The sequence below is a fragment of the Cygnus atratus genome, chromosome 1 (genome assembly GCF_013377495.2).
Source record: "Cygnus atratus isolate AKBS03 ecotype Queensland, Australia chromosome 1, CAtr_DNAZoo_HiC_assembly, whole genome shotgun sequence".
Lineage (NCBI taxonomy): Eukaryota > Metazoa > Chordata > Aves > Anseriformes > Anatidae > Cygnus > Cygnus atratus.
This window is the reverse complement of record NC_066362.1, coordinates 6323105-6342618: the sequence shown is the minus strand read 5'-3', so window position 1 is coordinate 6342618 and position 19514 is coordinate 6323105. Positions and strand designations below refer to the sequence as shown.

The following is a 19514-nucleotide window of genomic DNA, read 5'->3' as shown; positions in this document are numbered from 1 at the left end:
TATTTCTTGGTAGTTTATACAGAGCTTTGCTGGGAAACAGTACTTCATCACTAAAATATTCTCCATGCATTCCTTAGTACTTTTTACAACATGCTGGTTAGAACTACATGTCCAAGAACAATAAATCTTAGTTATGCAGCTAACCCAGCTGACCTGACTGGGTACACAGGTGAAGTCTCTTCAGATAAGAGATGCAAGGACTGGCCACTGAGGGTTCTCTGCAGCAAAAGAAGTTACTGAGATGCCAAAATGCTCTGGGTAATGGAAATTCAAGAGAGAAGTATGGTGGCTGTAATTTGATAATAATGAGACAAGTATTCAAGAAATAGGGATTTTTATGTAATTTTAATTTCAAATTTTTAGTGTGTATATCAAACCTTAAGGAAAGAACACTGAGGTTAGTAGGCAGGTAGAGCTGCTAATGTTCCTAGTGCCATGCAGCCAGTATCCTTAGTTCTCTAGGCACAGTACTGCCAAACTCATTAAGTGATGCAATGATGTGCTAAAGGAGCAATGAAATGTTCCTTCTTAATGGTTCAATTATAAATGTAACTGTCATTACATTTCATATGCTGTGGCTATTCATTAGGGGCTTGTCATTGTCCTGTCCCCTCTTGTCTCCCAGGCTTTGGGAGATGGGGTCAGACCCGCTTCTCAGGGTAGCAGCATCATTTTCCCCACTGCTGGGGAGGAGATGAAAGTTCAGCCTACCTCAGCTGCCAAAGACAAGTTTCTATTCAAAAAATAAAATACAAATTGTCAGATCTCAATATCAGAGAAGAGTTATGTTTCTCTTAATTCCTTTTTTTCTAATAAATAGATGAATATACCTTGTTTTGTCTGTAGATTTTTTTCATGTGTGTTGTGAAGATTTACTATGAAAACTTTTATTATAATCTTGCATTGATGGATTCTGCTCTATATATGTGCTGCATTTCCCTGGACTGATTTTGCTCTGAAATATTAATTGCTAATCAAGATATTGAGGAACTGCTGTTAAAAAAAATAATTAAATTTCAGCTCTAAATAATCTTCTTTCCTTTTTGCCCCGATGTACACTGAGGATTGTTTTTATTTAAGGAGAGAAGTGGAAGTTGTATTGGGTTAGTAACTGAGATTCAGAATGCTTTTTTAGATTAATCTTCCTAGCATTAGACAAAATCAATATTTTTTTTTCTTGCATGCTTTCACAGGAAACAACTACTAAAAGAAAATTTTAATTGTGCTTTGTATGATGAAGCCTAGTTTGAAAACATAGAATCACAGAATCACAGAATCATCTAGGTTGGAAGAGACCTCCAAGATTGCCGAGTCCAACCTCTGACCTAACACTAACAAGTCCTCCACTAAACCATATCGCCAAGCTCTACATCGAAACGTCTTTTAAAGACCTCCAGGGATGGTGACTCAACCACTTCCCTGGGCAGCCCATTCCAATGCCTAAATGATAGTGATAGACATGTACTAAACATTAATGAAGAGACTTTACAAATTTTGGGACCAGATCCTATTTATTAGTTGTGGATAAATTGAAATGAGTCTCTGCTTGATATTCAACCGTGAAGTGATGGGGCCTGTGAAACGGTGAACTTGCAGAGACCTGGGTAAAAATAGGCAATCCTATTTCAACAGAACCAACAGCCAAACAGTATATTGAGCTTGCTGTATGTTTTACTTAGTTGTTATCTATTCTCACTCCTTCATGGACTTGGAAGCGGACATTTGTGTCCATTCACGGTTGCATTGTGATCTTTTTCTTTCCACTGATGCATTTGAACATATTTCTAAAAGTTGCAACTCCAGGACCGGTATTTGTAGCCCCAAAAGGACAGTAGTAGGATTTCGGGTACATCTTTCTCAGTTATATTTTTGGTGTCTGTTTAATTTTGTCTTCCACTGGAAAATAAACAACTTTCCCTATGTGTTGTGCTTTCATGGCTGCAATAGCATTCATATATTTTTGTATCTAGACATTACCAACAGGTCCTTGTGTAGGACTTGTTTGGACTGCTTATTTCAGCTCCTTTACAAAAGCATTTCAAATGTTCTTCTCTTTAATTCAGTTTTGTTCATCTTAGTGAAAGGTGTTTTTTTGTGTGTAGTTGTGTCATTTTAAAGGAAGTTTAAAAATAGTTTTTTCTTCCTCTTCTGTTATCGTGATGGCAATCTAATGTATGGTTGGTTCTGCTACTCTGCAGGTAGGTTCTTCCCATGGCAGGAAGGGATGCTTTGTTGTTATTTTCTATCATTCAGAGCAGTGTGGATTATTTTCCAAAACTGTATCACAGATGAACCCCTTTCTTTAGTTTATTCTTAGGACTGGAGTTGAAATTTGAATTTTAAATCCCTTCCTTCAGGGTGTTAGTACAGGCTGTCACTTCCACGATTCTCAGCAGATACAGAAAGAAGTGAAGTGACTGCAGCCCTGCAGATCTAATTGCAAACACAAGTAAGCTGCAGGAGAAATCTGCCAACTAAGGACAAACAGTGTGCTTCTGTTAACATCTTCCATTTCTTGATTTGAGTAAAAGATCACCCACGGTGTACTGGGAATTCATGAACCACTTCTTTTTATGAGAAGAGCTAGTAGGTGATTCTGTGATTCTGTGATAGGTAGCACACCTGAAAATGTCAGTGAGTATGATAATATAGGGTCTAATTTATACAAAATATATAAAGTAGTGTGCTTTGGTTTGAAGTTACTGCTCAAGCAGTATGTAAAGATTTAACACAATCATTATTACCATGTACATTTCCTACTATATTTAGCATTTATAGAAGACTAAAGGATGTAGGGAATGGCCTGGATATGCTTCATTGACAGTGATTATTAAGAGTGCTGAATGAGGTCTGGGTGATGGATTTTTTTTTCTTGAAGTGCAGTGATGCTGCAGATCTTGACCCAAGTGAAAGACCCACCAAAACAGAATTTTAGACTGCAGAATATTGTTTTATAGAAGAAGCAAGTGTAGGTACATAAAGCATTGAATTTCAGCAGCAAACAAATTTATACTGCTGGAACACTACTGTCTTATTTCATTGATGTCAGAATACACTTTGCATAGCACATCAGTTTTAATACAGATGAAGCTGCCAACATGCAAGTCTTGGATTATTATTAATACATAATGGAAGTGATCTACATAGTAACTACCCTTCAAGCAATACTTAAAAGCAGTCTACATATATAAGCAAAAAAACACTTTTTTTATATGTTTATATATTGAGTATAAATCAAATGCAAGGCAAAGAGATTTATTCTTTTTCATTTGTCTTTAGTCACTTTAGGGCTGTAAGGTGGCTTTACCTTTTTATACTTTTTTTCTTTTTAAAAGACACTTGGAATTTGATTCTGAGAAGACTTTTTTAACCCCAGTGTTCACGTATGTTCAATTAAAATGACATCAAATAACTAGAAATGCTGCTCTGCTCAATTATGTGGATTATAGATTTTCTCGAAGGTCTTCTGATTCCAAGCTGGGAAAACTTTAAAGTTTATATATAGAACGTACCTGTCGCTAATGATAGAGATTTAATGGAATTTGATGAATCTTTTAGTTTATCTCTGGGAGTGTGCAGTGCTGCAGACTTCTGGACAGGGGCTACATATTCATGCCATTGTGCTGGGCTTGTTGGCAGCGATGTCAACAGAATCCACAAATAATAATTGTAACTAAAACCTAGTCACGAAATCACATCTGATCCAATCTTTTGCCAGCACTAAATTCTTTCTTGCAGCATATTTCCTGATAATTATATTTTGGGATATCACGTTGGCTTATCCTGTATGTTAATTAATTGCCTTGGCTTGCTTATTAATTCTAACAAAACTTCAGAAAGCTGTTTTCTAATCTGCTGCAGTCACCACCCCCATACTGTGCAAAGGTTAGCTGGTGAAATTTAGAGTGGATGGTAACAGTAGCGGGGCTCCAATTATTTTGATAGACACACAATCAGAATTGTGAGTTATATAAATAAAATAGGTAATGGGAAGAAGAAAGAAGTGATCCATGGAGTTCTATCTGTAGAAAATCCATCATATAGTTTAAAACCCAACTTGCTTTCTTTTTAATATTCTCAGAGATCTTTTCCATATATTATTGATTTTGAAAATGACACTGTTGCCTTTAATTTCCATTCAAAGGCTGGCAGATCAAATCAATTAATCAAAATCAGAATTTTTCTGAAAATTAACTTGTTTGGACTAAAAGATGTGAATTGAACGTTGTCTGAATTGTGCTTTAGATTTGTGCTTTAAAGAGTAGAACAATTTAATCCTATGTCTAAAGAAAGGCATGCAATTGAAATACTGTTTTGGTTTTACTTGTAAGGATTAATTAGCTTTTTTCAGCTGATTTCATAAGACAGTTTTCTTTATAGTCCATACTGTGGCAGTAATTTAATGCAGACAGGAAAATAATAATTCTAAGTATCATTGCTATGTGTCTGGTGGCTTACGCAGTCTTATTTATCTTCCCTACAGTAAGATGACTGTGAAACACTTGGCACCTAACCTTTGAACGGAGATCAGCAGCTATGTGATATGACATGAGGCAGGAAGAGCTACCTGGAACTGATATGTAGATATACAAAATAAGGCTGCATTCTGTTGCAATGCACAGTTTCATGTATTCATAATATCATTTATTGTTTATAGGCATCCCTGCCCATGGCAGGGGGGTTGGGACTAGATGATCTTTGAGGTCCCTTCCAACCCAGGCCATTCTATGATTATTTCGTTTGATGGTTTTGTGTGCCCTGTGTCATAAGCCGAAGGGGAGGCAGACCTAAAAGAGCATCTAGTCAGTATGTTTGCTGTTGTAGAATTGGTTTCCCAGCATGAAGATACTCATTTTTGTCCAGTGATGCTATGCTATAGACTCATACAACTCACTCCTGATGAATTATTACACAGCCTAATAATTGTTCATGCTTGGGAAGATTTACGTCTTCCTAATACATTTAAGTTTTGAAATGCTGTTGCAACACGTAGCTCAACAATTTGAGTTATATATTGTACAGCATTTCCATTTGTAATCAGACTTTTCTTGTTCAAATGTCAACTGAATTCTTCCTTTTTTCTCACTTTACATAAACTTACTTGATGACTTGGCTTTCAGTTCTATACTTTACTGTTTTTTTTTGGTAGATATTTCACTCACATATTCCTTGATCAAAGAAATTTCAAAAAGATACAAAACCCAAGGCTGGATTTTTTTCAGGAGTTCCATTCAATTCATTCTTCTGGCTGGTAGCAAATGTGTTTTCCTCTTGGCTTTAAACACTTAATGTTGCATCACAACTGAAAAAGTGAACCCACTGCATCTACTTCTTTGTGATTGAGTAATGAGACCTTGAAGATAAGTGTTCTGCAAGAAACATTTCCCACGTTGTATTTAATGATGCCAAATATGGTTTCATAATACTTTTCAGTTAAAATGTGCACGCCAGGTGATGCTTTTGCACTTAGTAATATGTTGAGGATAGCTCGAGAAAATACTTAGGAAATGCTGTGAGAAGCTGTTTTATGGAGGGGCTGCAGCACAGCTTTTATTTTGCTTTTTTGTGTCCTTTCAGTACTTAAAGGGGTCTTATAAAAAGGATGGAGAGGGACTCTTTACTCAGGTAGATAATGATAGGACAAGGGGGAATGGTCTTAAACTAAAAGAGGGTAGTTTTAGACTAGACAGTAGGAAGAAATTCTTCCCTCAGAGGGCGGTGGGGCCCTGGCGCAGGCTGCCCAGAGGAGCTGTGGCTGCCCCATCCCTGCCCAAGGCCAGGCTGGATGGGGCTTTGGGCAGCCTGGGCTGGTGGGAGGTGTCCCTGCCCATGGCAGGGGATGGCACTGGGGGGGCTTTGAGGTCCCTTCCAGCCCAAACCGTTCTGGGATTTTTATGAGGATCTGCATCTTTTAATATACATATGATAGTGAATTAAGCAATATAGGAATATGGAAATTAATTGACAAAATTTATTTTTTTATTTATTTTAAATCTGAGAATGACTTGCACACATGAATATTTTGCAACACTTGCAGGTTGAAGGACCCCAAGGTTCTTCAGAGGGCACGGACTAATTCTGGGCTAAGCAAGGCTACAGCAGGTTGGGGGGGGGGGGTTAAGAAGGAGGTGGGCTTTGAACTAGGAGGTAGGAGAAATGAAAATGCAGCTGATAAGGAAATTTGAACGTAACTGCAAACAAGTTTAGGAGAAGAATAAATCTGGTGAGTGAACTAATATGAGGAAGTCTTTCCTTTTGTTTCTGTTGAACAAATATATCAGTGCTATTTAAAGAAGGCCGATATAAACGGCAGCAGTTGGTGGGTGATTGTGAGCCTGTGAAGTCTGAGACTGTTTTCAGCATATTTCAGCTACTCATGGAGACTAATTACAACATACAACTTTCTGACGTGTCAGATCTCTATGCTGTTTAGATTAATATTTCTTTTTAACAGCTATCGTGAAAAAATGCGTGAAAACCTGTATTAGCCATCGTGGTGGAGGTGTAAAACCCATCGTTCATTTGTAAGCTGATTTAAACAAAACAAAAAACAAGCATTCTCAATCAAATCCTTACTTGCTCACATGAAATCCTGGTTATTTGAACTCTAGGCTGCTTTTTCTTCACATGAAATTCGCCCAGAAAAGCAGTGGGAGTCCAGGCTGCAGGCCGGGAAGAGGACTTCCAGCAGGTACTGCAGAGCACTGCCAGTGAGTCCCCAGTGTATGGGCCTTGATCCCGGTGAGACCCCGCAGTCTGTTCCGTATCCATGAGATGTCTTTGAAGGGCCTTCTGGTAGGAAACCATCACACCTCCATGTGGGCTGGCCTCCCTGTTGGAGCCAGGATTTAATCCCAGCATTTTGTGGCTCCCAAGCCTGTAGACAACATCTTCAGCAGTGACAGCTGGCACGGCCACCCAAGCCCGTGAGATGTGTTGGCTTGTCAGGGAGCTGCTCCCACCTTACTTTGTGCCTGGGGTGAAGGCACAGACCAGCCATGACGATTCTTGGTTCCTGTCCGATTACACTGCGTTTACCCGGCTTGGATCTTCCTTTACTCTGGTCCGTGCAGTGCTAAGGCTGTTTCTGCCAAATGACGCTTTATTTACATGAGTTCAGTAAAAATCTGCCCTGTGACTCCTCTTTTGGATTTCAGGTACTGTATGGTGCCGAGCTAATTACGTTAATCAGCGCTGCTTTTCTTCCCTGTATCCCCTGCATGAATATTACTGGAGCTATTAAAGGGAAGCAGTCCTCTCCGGCCAGGATGTGGCTAATGGTAGTACTGTTTACCACTCACCTTAGTACTTGGTGAAGAGCACAGATAGAAAAATGCAAGTTTAAAAAGGCTGTGGAAGGAGGGAGAAGATTCAGTGTTAAATAATTGAAGGTATAAAAAATGAAATGGTGGGGGAAGATTGGAACACTTCCAGTCTACTAAAATTAGGTTAATAGATGTTACTTTTGTGTCCGAAGAGACACAAAAAATCTTTTTTCAGAGAAAAAATGATGCTTCTGCATAGAAAATAAATAATACAGTAAAAGGAATTGTATTTATTTAAAACTTCTTTAGCAGGTTGAGAGAGTTCGTTTGCTCTTATGCCTTTCCTTAAGTCCTTACATGACAGATTTGAATATTACGTGGGCGTCATCGGTGCAGCCTCGTTAATTGAGCACGAGATCTCCAGGAACTCCCTCCCGCCTTCCAGGCCCGTGAGTTACGGAGCAGCCCCGGGCAAGGCGCTGCTCCGCTCCCTGCTGTCGTCCTCCTGCTCAGCTGGATGCAGCATCTCGGGGAGTGAAAATCAGGGCTGGCGTAACATGCTCCTGTGGCATTTTGATGCCTAAAGGGTATATGTGCCTGGTATTAGCGCACAAGCAATGCGATGATAAATTTGCTGTTGGATTAATTTGGTGAGGCAGTAGGGTATCTGCTTGCTGGGACAAAGTACATCCAGCTATGCCTTCTGTTTGTCCCTCAGCGGTTATTTAAAAGCTAGCAGAGAGCCTTTCCATAATAAATTACTGTCAGTTGTCCTTTCCTTTGTGAGAAAATGAGATTGGACTAATTTTTCATGTGATTACTTTCCATGCCAGATTAGAAAATGGGCAGCTGAGCTGTCCAGTGGTCCCAGTTCAGCAGAGCAGGAGCTGGGTCCTGTGCGGGTCTGCGGAGACCTGGAGCCATCAGCCCGGTGCCTAACATGCTGGTGACAGCACCGGGAAAGAAAAATTGTCTCTTGTGCGGGCAGCCAGCTGCTTGTGAGACCTTGCAGGGCCACGAAGAATGCAGTGACTGTGCTCCTCCTGCTGCCTCAGTGAGCCTGACTCTTCTGGTGGTGGTAGAATATTGTAGCTCAATTGGAAGGGACCTTCGAAGATCACCTAGTCCAGCTGCTAGCGCATGCAGCCACGGGGATCACTCAGAAATTTGGTATGGGAAGAGGAGAAAGGGTCACTAAAGAACTGAAAATTCAGAGTGAAGTTTGAAAGGCATAGAGATCTTTGTAATTAAAACCAAAAAACTAAAGTAGACTAGCAAATATATTTTCTTCCCATTTGCTTATGATTATTAATGTTTTTTCAACTTCTGTTCAAATTTCTAGGTGATATTTGACACACACAGAACCTACTTTCAGTTTGTTAGTTTAATTACGTGGGGATGTACACAGTGATACACACCACATCTTCAGGTGGTACTGGATGTAGGCTTTTTCTAGCATGTTAGACACTGAGATTTTCATCAGATTATATTGGGCTTTGTTGTTACTCTTCAAGAAAACTCTCAGATACTTGAGAAGTGCTTCGGAACGAACTAATTATGCTTTTTGCTGGTCAAAAGATAAGCTCTGCTGGTTTTAAAATTTGTTCCTAAGGTGTATACTAGAAAATTAGACTTGTAGGGACTCCAAAATGTGTTTTTTGTAGGCTCCAAAAATGTGTTGATTGGAGCAAGATTTTTCATTAGGTGAAGAATTCAGATGTAGTTCATTATTCAAATATAACTTCTAAATCTGAAACTGCATCTCTTAAGTCTTTAAATGAAATAAAATATAAATATAACTTAAGTGTTTTGCGTCGGACTATTCTTATATTGGCTTCATCAACATAGGAGGGAAGGCGGATTTCAGTTTCCATCTCCACTTCTGCAGTTTTTCCCATAAAGGATTTTTTCTCACCTTTGCAGAGATTTGATATTGGTCTAAACTGGTGGGTTTTAGTGTCCTCACCATAGACAGCTGTGATAATGTGAGTAGTTATTCTTTCAAAATATTAAGACTTAGTAAGTACTCTTCCTTTTTTTTTCTTCTTGTTCTTATTGTGAAGGATTTCTTTTGTCCCTTTTAAGGTGGGTTTTGTTGGTTATGTTATTTATCTGATTTGTAGAGCAGAAAAGGGGAGTCTTGCAGCTTAGATGAGCTGCTGTGTTTTCAGGAGCTGCAGACGATGCATACAAAGGAAGGAAGTCTCATTTGGCATCAAAGTGGTTTAGTTACTTTTGATATGAAAAACATAAGTTCCTTTGATAAGAAAAACATAAGTTAAAGCCCTCAGAATGAAACTAATATAATATAAAGCCAGAAAATATCTGATAAAAGGCTGCTTTTCAAGTTCTTACTTCATAACCTGTCTTTTTAGTTAGGCTAAGAAGTGAAAGAAATGTATTTTAAAATATTAATTAGATACCTATTAATAAAACTTTTTTGTCACCTTCTCCCTGTTCATTAAAGTGCAATTTTTAAACTTTTTAAAAAAAGGTTAACTCTCCTAAGTCAAGCAAAGTCTCTGTGGCTTTCACGGTGCAGTAGAAAAGAAGAAAAACCTTCTTCAGGGGTATTTTAATTGTGTGATCAAGTAAGTGAAGCTGTTTATGGCATGGAATGGAGTTCAAATTCTCGTGTTTGGGAATATCTGGCTTTCTAAAAAATAAAGCTGTACACAAGATATACAATGGTTTGAAAAACTTTAATTAAAACAACCTTTAATTTAAAATTGCTGTGTATGTTTAAAGAAAATTCTGGTTTCAGGTCAGTAGTACAGCCCAGGGGACTTTAACAGATAAATTACTGTTGTTTTGGTAAAGTCATTGTCTCTTGAAGCCTTGCAGTCTGTTCTGATTTAGAAGTTTCAATATTAATTTTATTTTTTACTTCAAATGTGAATCTCACTGTTTAAAAACTAAATTCCAAGGGTTCCTGTGTACCATGTCATACCTGTCTGAAGTTGAGACTTCTTGTTTACTCGTTCGTTACTACGTATTGCTACTATAGAAGATTACTTGTAATGACCTAGACAAAATGATATTTTTTTTGGTAGATTAATATGAATTTTGTCTTTGTTTTCAGTCCAGAAGAGCTTCCTGTCCACGATGCAGCAATAGAAAAGGTAAGTTCAGCATCTTCCAGTGTTTTAACTAGGAAGTGAAATCTTACAGATTTATGATTTATTTATTTTTTAAATATAAATTGTGGTGAAATTAGGAGATGAAACATTTTAGTGATTTGCTTTCCCAGAGAAACACGATGGAAGTCCCAGAAGGACTGTGGCCCTCGAGGCCATGTTAACTAGCTCCCAGATCCCTTGGGGGCCCACACAATAATGTCATTACTAGTTGCAGTGAGATGTAGGTTTTCCTCACCCATCATGTGATCGAGCTATTTACGTTACTTATTTATGTAAATAGAGCTATTTGACAAATCGCACCCGGCCCTGCCCTGACGGGGACCCAGCTGGCAGGCACTTGTCCAGGGTGAGAAGCGTCATGGCGGTGCCACGAGCTGTCGTCAGCTGCACTGGCCGGGTGGTTTGGCCAAGTGAGGTGGCACCTCTGGTGCTGAGGCATCCGCTGCCTTCCCCTGACACGTGCAGCGTGCTTTTCTAGTATGGAAACAGTGACGGGTGACCTGGATGTCACTCGCTGCGGTGTGCTTGCTCCCTTGTAATGCTGAGTTGACAAGCCAGGTGTGTTGTAAGTGCAGGCCCCAGTCCAAAAAGCCTCCTACTGTTGGAGGATGCTGGAGGACAAGTCTGGGAGCTGACCTTTTGATTTTATTAAGCTTTTATTAAAATCATTGGGAACTGAGTATCTGGGCCTAGATGTGTTCCTTTCAATACTGTGGGCATTTTCTGTCAGTCCCCTTCTTATCTCTAGGACTCGATCAGATCCGTACTGATCTGTATCATCAGAAAACTCATTGTGAAACACTGAAAGCTGTAAGTTTAGTTATCTCTCTTGGCTGCACAAATCATTAGAGTGTATGGAAGAGGGCTGGAGTGACTTGTCTTAAGGAAGCTCAGCTCTGAGGACTTGGAGCAACATCTCCATATGTGAATTACTTTGAGTTTCTGTGGAGAAGCCAGCAAGGGATCAGTACAGGGCTAGCAAGAAGTGTTTCTCAGAAGTGAACTTCTGAGTCCCTTTTGTTTTGCATCAGTTCAAGTGTATTTCTGCATACGCAGCCTGAAATAGTTGCATTTTCCTGCCATGTTCCATTACATTTAATAACACAGCAAGACTGTATGTAATTTCATTTCCATCAGGACACAGCAGGGTGGTGAGCCCATGAGCATAAACATTAGACAGCTTGCAATTATTGTGGTACATGTGTTTTGAAGCTCTGTTTCACTGTGACTATGTAGTTAGCCTTACATTATTGGGTGAAAACAGTGTCTCAGTTCTTTGTCCCATATTTTATTCATGCTGTCTCAGACAAAATGTCAGCATAGAAACTGTATTTATTGAATCAATGTTAAATTGCAAACCTAGTTTCTTTTTATAATCGTGCAGTAATGCTCCTGTGTTAGACTCCTGCTTGTACTCCTGATGATATCCTGACCTCTGCTGGTTTGAGGCTTATCTGTCTTCTATCAGTGGTGGTTGAGGCTTTGCTGTTTTCAAATACCACTCACAGGACAATGAATGTGTCATGTAGATGGAAGCTAACACTAGAAGCTTTCTGTGCAATATCTTTTAAAGTCAGAGTTATTTATGCTTTCTTTTTGCCTTAACTCTGAATTAAAAAAAAAAACATCAAAAAAACAAAACCAACCAACCAAAACAACAACAACAACAAAACAGTTCCTAACTTATGCTTTGATTTAATCTGCAGCTTAGCTAAAGGGTTGTGCATATCCGTGTGACTTTTGAATCTCCATTCTTCATATACACCCTAATGTCAAGCTGAAGCTGGGGTTGTGCACACGTTTGTGCTCATGTTTTTGCCTGTAATACTTTTAGAATAGGTGTTACTGCTGTGAACGCGGAGTACCTTTGATGCTTTGTTTACCTCGCTGGGCATTTGATGACTTAAATGTGTCAAGCCATTGTCCTGCCTTATGAACTAATCTTCATGTGAATCACACAGCACATCTGAGCTAAAGCTAGGGGAGGAAAGATGAACCAGAAGAGAAGCGGACAGGGAACTGACCTCAGGAAATCTGGAGTCTGTGTCAGACTGTTTATGAAGTGCTATGAAATGCTTTGTAAGGCATTTTCAGTGGTGTGGGTTTTTTGTCTTTGATTTACTTGATTGTAAATCAGAGAGCAGGTCCAGTGAGTTCTGGTTGTGCCTGAGGCTCCTGCTGCAGCCTTGCTGTAAGGCTCAGCTCTAGCACGCTTGCTATCGAAGAAGGAAGAGCGCTGCACAAAAGATGGATGCTTGCCAGCAGAACTTCACGCTTCGTGTTCTCATTAGTGTATTATTTACTGACACGAGAGTGAGAAACCTTTTTTTTTTTTCAGTTAGGGATTCTGTTATTCCCTTTGGCAAGAATGCTTTAAAGTGGATAACGTACTCAGAAGACAGATAAATGGATTTTTTTTTTTTTTGGTGACAACTACGTGGAACTTGCCTAAAAGAGCAGCAGCAGCGGCCCTCTATTCTGCAATGAGCTGCTTCAGATCTATCCATGTTTTTGGTGTCGCACCTGCTAGACATGAAAGTGAACATAATTCAGACTTTTAAAAAATAGCTAAAAGTTCTCAACAACCGAACACAGAAAAAATAATTGCTATTTTGAGTACGGCAGAATCGTTTGAGAACTGGGATAAGTTGACACAGAAGACATAAAAGCTTGAACAAACATACAATTGAAGTGAGCTTCTGGCTCAAAAGACCGAAAATCTTGAAAGTAGATCAAACATGCAAACAAAAAGACTGTAGGAGCAGGTAGATTTTTATTTTTCTTACCAATTATCTAAACAACCTGTTGAGGGCAGAGACCTTTTCTAACTTGACAGCAGTGTTATTCGAGCAGTAGAAACTATGCCTAGAGACCATCTACTTCTGATATGCTAAAAATGCTGATTTCTTACAGAGGTTCTGAGTGTGGAAGAGAATCAGAAGCAAAAACGTGAAACCTATCAAATTTGGGAAGCAGTAGTTTTTGTACGGTTTTCTTCTAACCTAACTCTTCAGAAAGGGCTTTAAATGCTATTTAAAAAAATAAAAAGTGTTTGAGACATTACTAAGTACAGCATGGAGCCTGAACAAGAATGTGAGCAGTTGATTGCAACATGAAGAGCTAGATAAGTAAGGTTGAGATGGTAGAAGCAGTTATTTCCACATAACTTACACTTCTGTTGGACGGGTGGAAATAAAAATAACTTTTCAAACAACAGTGACAAACCAAAACCAAAATCCCTTTATTTCCAAGATGTTTTATGGACTGAATCAGGGTTGGGATGGATCTAAGCAGTCACTGAGTTGCAATTTGTTAGTTGAAGGCTTTGGGCTCCTGGGTTAAACATTCCTTTCCCATTTTATTGTGTTGATAGACAAGAAAGAATACATAAAATCTGATGGGGAGTAAAAGCTAGAAGTACATTTAGAATTCAGTTGAGACAATAAGTAATAGTTTGCATTTATATTATCCCCCACACTTCAGATATAAAGTATTAATAGGTTTCCAGTGTCCTGCAGAAATTACTCTGAATATTCTTACATCGATTTATCACTAACCATATGAATCAGAACATCCTTCCTGTCTTACCAAGACTTGAATTTGAAGTTGGAAGTGAAGAAGCTGTCCTTTACCAAAACCCTCAATATTCAGGTTTGACGAGAAAGCAGTAACCACAGACAAGTTTTCTGCTTCAGCTTTTTCAGTGTTCCTGGAAAATCCTCAGCTCCAAAGCATTATGCAGCAGTTGAAATAGTTTCATAAAAACCAACTCTGCTCCCCATACAGACATCAGAGTTAATAGTTAGCTTTCTAGTGTAATTAGGGAGATGTAGCCTTCTTTACAGCATGTAAAACTGTGCTGTAAAAATACCACCTCTTCTTATCATCCAGGCCAACGAAGTATGGTTTTTTGACTGTGAAAAGTCAAAGTGCCAGGAAACTGTAGGAACTAAAATAGCTAATTGCTTGTTGGGTTCCCAAATTCAAACAGTTGGTGGCAAGTGCAGCAATCTTGAAGATAACAGGGTTGTCCTGTGCTTTTAAAGCCATATGCAGTGTAGCATTGAGGAACTCACATTTATTGTGTTATTTGACTTAATAAAACTTTATTTTAAGATGATAGTGTTTTGCTGTGGTTTGAATTTTTCTTTCATCCCTTGTTACGTAAATATTATTATCAGCAACCTATAATTTAAGCAAGTAGTTCTTACCTGCAGAAGAAATCACTGATTTAAGATATAGGGTCATTTAGGTAAAAACATACCATGTGACAGGTGAGAATTATAGCAAGGCTTCCTGGCTTTTCATGTACAGAAATAGAACTTATTCCCATTTCTGCTACTGCACTGCCACTCATGCATGTACTTTATTTAAAGCTTAGAGTGATTACTGAGGTCAACATATATTGGTGTGTTTTATCATCTGAAATGTGCTAATTAGTTTCTGGGAGCGTGGCTGGTACATTTCTAACTTGGTGCTTCTTAAGAAGAGGTGGTTTGTGTGACTGTTGGAAAACAGCTAATTTTGTCGTGGGCAAGTCTGATTAAAGAAGGCTCTGATTTCAGAGCCAGCTAACTTAAAATGCTTGCAGCAGAAATTGCAGCCTGAAACATTACTGAGTATAAGAGCAAGGTTTTTTTTTTTGTTGTTGTTGGTGGTGGTATTTTTTTTGTATTTGTCAAAAAGGTGTAAAGAATAAAATTTGATAAATCTTGCACTTAAATCATCCCCCAAAACAGCCAGCCAAAGACCAGCAGAAACCTTTGTTGTCAGTACTATGTAAAAAATAGTACTTTGTAAGAGGAGTTTAAGTTAACTGCTGTTACTCTTTGCTGCTGTTCTTAGATGTCGCTAGACTAGAAGTTGATGATACTATAATAAATTTTTTTCTCAGTATTTTTAGAAATGCATTAAATAATTTTAAATGTATTCATCTGAATATTTTTTTGCTAATTTTGTTTCAGCAAAAGCACCTTGAAATTGAAAGAACTACAAAATGGCTTAAGATGCTGAAAAGCTGGGAAAAATACAAGAATAGTGAAAAGGTAAAGTTACTCCTGCTTTTTCATTAGCTATCGCTTCCAAATGAATGTGTAACCTTAAATTAGGATGTCTTATTTTCTGATTAGAAAAATACACATGGAAAGATTTTTTGTTTTCCTTCCAAAATGCATTCATACATTAAAACAAACAAAAAACCCTGGTGGCCAAATGCAAGGAATTTTGAAGGACAACATTGTGTCTGCTCGTCCTTCCCAGTAATAGTGTGTTGCACTGCATTGTGCTTGTGCTGTGGGTTCAGGACTAGGACCACCCAGCGTACTGCATTCACAGGGCTGCAGAATAATTTGTGGAGCAGACGAAGCCTTGTCTTGTCTTGCAGTTAGTTGGTGTGCATCAGAAGTTGTGTTTGATTACACTTTGAGAATGGGAAGGAGGGGAAAAAAAATCTATGTAAGCTTGAAAAGAGGGAATACATTTAAATGGGAATAGCTGAACTCTGCAGGAATCATAAAACCCCCTTTCAATGGTTATGAATTTTAACTTGGGGGTGTTTTTTTAAAATTAATTTGTATGCTGGATATTGTAGTAATTAATATTTAAAGTTATACCACCAGTACCTCGAAAGAATCTTACTAAGATCTGAGAGGTTTTTTATTATTAATCTTATTTTCTTCTATGGTTTCATTTTTATTTATTTATTTTTTGCAACCTAGGTTTACTGAACAGCCTAGGATGGCTTCTGTTTAGTGAAAACTGCCTTGAATAACTCTCCAAGGAAACTGATTACTCATAATGTGGGGCATTTAGTTTGGTGTTTACATTTTCGTGCTTGCCAGCAGAGATATCTTAGGATAGCCCGAGATATCCTTCGCTAAAAGGAGAGTTTAATTCAGTAAGTTTTAAAGTAAAAAATATAGGACGCCATTCTGTGCCTCATCATCCTTTACAGGAGGAAAAAGTCTGTTTTTTCTGTAAATCATATGCAACAGAGCATTCATAATATTTAAGAGAAGTGATTTTTTTTTTTTGATGGTATGAATGGGATCTGCTTTTCAATAGAACACTTTCTATCTTGATGGGCTTTGATTTTGAGATCAGTATGGAAGAACTGTTCAGGGATAAATCCCTGAGTATGCTGGCAGCTCCTTACCTATACCCAGCTGTGCTACAGCATTTCTGGATTAAAAGACAACAGCAATAACAACAACAGAACGTGAAAGGAGTAAAATTGCTTTCTATGTGAAGTTATAGGTGAATTTTTAAGTAAATGAATTACCCATTCATGCTCTTAAAACTGCTTTTGGGGTTTTTAGTTCCAGAATTACTTTTAACCTCCTGGATTACAAATAATGGTCTGGGGGTAATGACAGAAGTCGGGTTATGTTGGGTATGCCATTACATGCCAAGTGCTTTCAGTCACTTCAAAAAGTAAGTGGAGATTATCACGTGAATAGTTTATTTGCTGTAAATGTACTCGACGTCATCTTAAATCTGCTCAATAGTGAAAGCATGGAAGAATTTTGGCTGGGGAAGATCTTTCTGGAGAGGCTGTGCTCCCAACACTGTGCTCTGAGGAGGTCTCCAGAACAAATCCTGCTCTGGCTGTCTGGTGGTTAATGCACGGGATGTGAGGTTCCCAGAATCAAGTTCCCTCTTCTCCTCAATAGGGCTTAAAACTTACATTTCCTACTGGAGCTTTGACACTTCTGGTGAAGCTGTGGTTTGCAGAGGACTGCTCCTGCTGCTCTTTTGCTGACAGCTGTGGCACATCCCAGCCACTGCCTGGACGAGTAGCCTGCAGACTTAGCTTGCTCCCTTAGTGAAAGAAAAGGGTAGTAAATTGTTCTGTGCAATGTAGAAGAGCTTTGAAGGGAGAGATGGAGGCAAGAATACTTGTTGGCTCGATAAGCAGAGAAATTAGATACTACAACTGAGGAAAGTTCTTCCTCTACTTCATAACGTTCCCCACTGATGATGTATGCGTGCTGCCTTTGTTTCTGAGACTAGAAGCTATGTCTTGTACTCTGTTTTTCTTAAAAATACCAAAAGCAGTTATTGGTGTTTTTCAGGATATTATTAAAAAGCTAGAGGATTCATCTTTTTTTTTTTTTTTTTTAATTATGAAACGCCTGAAAAAGTAATATTTTTTCCCCAAGTGTTTCGTATAATGCTACTTCCTATTCCTGGAAGAAAAACCTAGAGGTCATAACACTTCTGTTTTTTTTTTCTTTATTGGGGTGATTGACTGATCTGAAGATCGCTTCTGTTCACAAATGAAAGGGATGGTCAAAAAACCCTGTATATCAGCTACTTAGTTTGTAGAGGGTATGTCAGATATGACCTTTCAGGTAACACAATAGCTATGCGTTGTCTAAGCAGCAGCAGCCTTCGTTTTCAGCTGCCCGTGAAGTCCGTCCATTGTACGCTGGTTTAACAGAATAATCCTCTGTTCACCAAGCGTGCAGAAGGTATAGCAGGTCAGCTGAGCAGAAGAGGCTTCAGTTCGTGTAACAAATTATAGACTGAACTATAAATAGTGGCAGGAATAATTCAATGTGTTCCTAAAGGGGATGAACCTTGCTGGAGGCTAGGAAAAAAAATGTCAGTGATTGCTGAGTTCTGATGGAGCATGTGAGACTTCAAAAAAGGATATTTTTGTTATTCTTTCTTGCATCTTATGTGGTAAGTGAACCAGAATACAGAAAATAAAGAATCATCTCCCTCCTCTTCCTCAGTATGAAGTGGAAAATGGGACGTTATTTGTTGCTGCTCTTTATGGAAGGCCAGGTGATGTTCTGAGGATTGAACAAAATTAGCAATTGATGACAGTTTTCATCCGAAAATGGACTGGAAGAATGCACCAGCTTCCCAACCCCACTTTTTGAAGAGTGGAAACAGGTTGCAAGGACAATTCCTGACTCTTGTTTTCTGCCGTCACTTGAAGGATGAGGTGGTTAACGCTAGAGGAACAAGTTACTAAAGAAAATGAACAGCCTGTGTCTTAAAGGATTCACTTCACTTTGTGCTCCTGTGGTCTCTGTGTGGTCAGCCTGCTCCTGAAATCAGCGTTGTTTTGAAACAGCACTGAAGGGAGCTTTGCTGCAACAACAAAATCAACAGAAATAATGTTGTAGGGTTAGAGATTATTACTGTAGTGCTGGCTTCGTTTTGGAAAATGTCATACTTGAGAGAGGGAAAAGGAGAGAAAGCAATGGTGTCACGGGTGGAGTAGGTATTACAAAGTATGGGACTTCAGAGAGCCCTTCTGTAATGACCCTTCACAACATGCAGCTAAAATAGCTTTGGCTTGAGGAAATCTGTTTGTACTGTACATATACCATAAATGAATCCGTATATTTGATTACATTATGCCAAACTGTCGTATTCCTAGTTGCAAAATGCAGTTTTCTTTTAGTTCTCTTGCAGAGATGCCTAGGGGCTGCTTCCTTAATTTTTTCCTTCGTAACTTTGCAAGGAGAATTATGAGACAATGTTCACACACTGATGTGTGTGTGCACGAGATGCTTCAGTTTACCTCTTCCCCTAATATTTATTGCAGAAGAATATTAAATACGCAGAGGTGGGGGCTCTGGGGGCTTCATCCTGCTTTCCCATTAGGACTTCTGTGCTTAGGGGAAGAGCAGCAACGTGTGACCATGAGGAACTGAAGAAGACTGAATGAGGAAAATGCCAGTCTCTCCCCTATTTGAATAATGATTTATAGGTAATGAAAGCCAACATAATGGAAATGAACCCAAGTACAACTCCGTGTAGGCTCCTTGATTCCTGTGTGATCATTTAGGCATCTTTTCAGTGCAGTCATCTTGATTCTTACTGACACCAGTCTCTGAAAGGTGGCACTGTCCTCGTGTCTTTGTTCTGACAAATACCAATCACACACAGCTTGCTGCTCCCCGACAGTCACTTCTCATGCACGGAGTGTTTGTGTCTCAGTGTCATGTTTCTCTAGCTTATGGTTTTATTTCCTATTTATATTCTGCTGCTTAATAGTCCAGGGCACGATCAACTACCTCAGATATTGAATCTTTCCTGTCTTAGTATGATCATAACTTTCAGGAAAGATTAAATAAAACCGTTATGTTCC

At 38.8% G+C, this 19514-nt stretch overlaps 1 protein-coding gene across 4 annotated transcripts in view; it reads left to right on the top strand.

The window, feature by feature from the left end:
- Positions 1–19514, top strand: part of USP6NL (USP6 N-terminal like) — a 117933-nt gene that overhangs the window by 65900 nt on the left and 32519 nt on the right. For all 4 annotated transcript variants that reach the window (XM_035549318.2, XM_035549317.1, XM_035549320.2 and 1 more), the window contains 2 exons: positions 10348–10387; positions 15370–15450. In XM_035549318.2, the coding sequence (XP_035405211.1) occupies positions 10348–10387; positions 15370–15450 (121 nt within the window). The remainder of the gene's footprint in view (positions 1–10347; positions 10388–15369; positions 15451–19514) is intronic.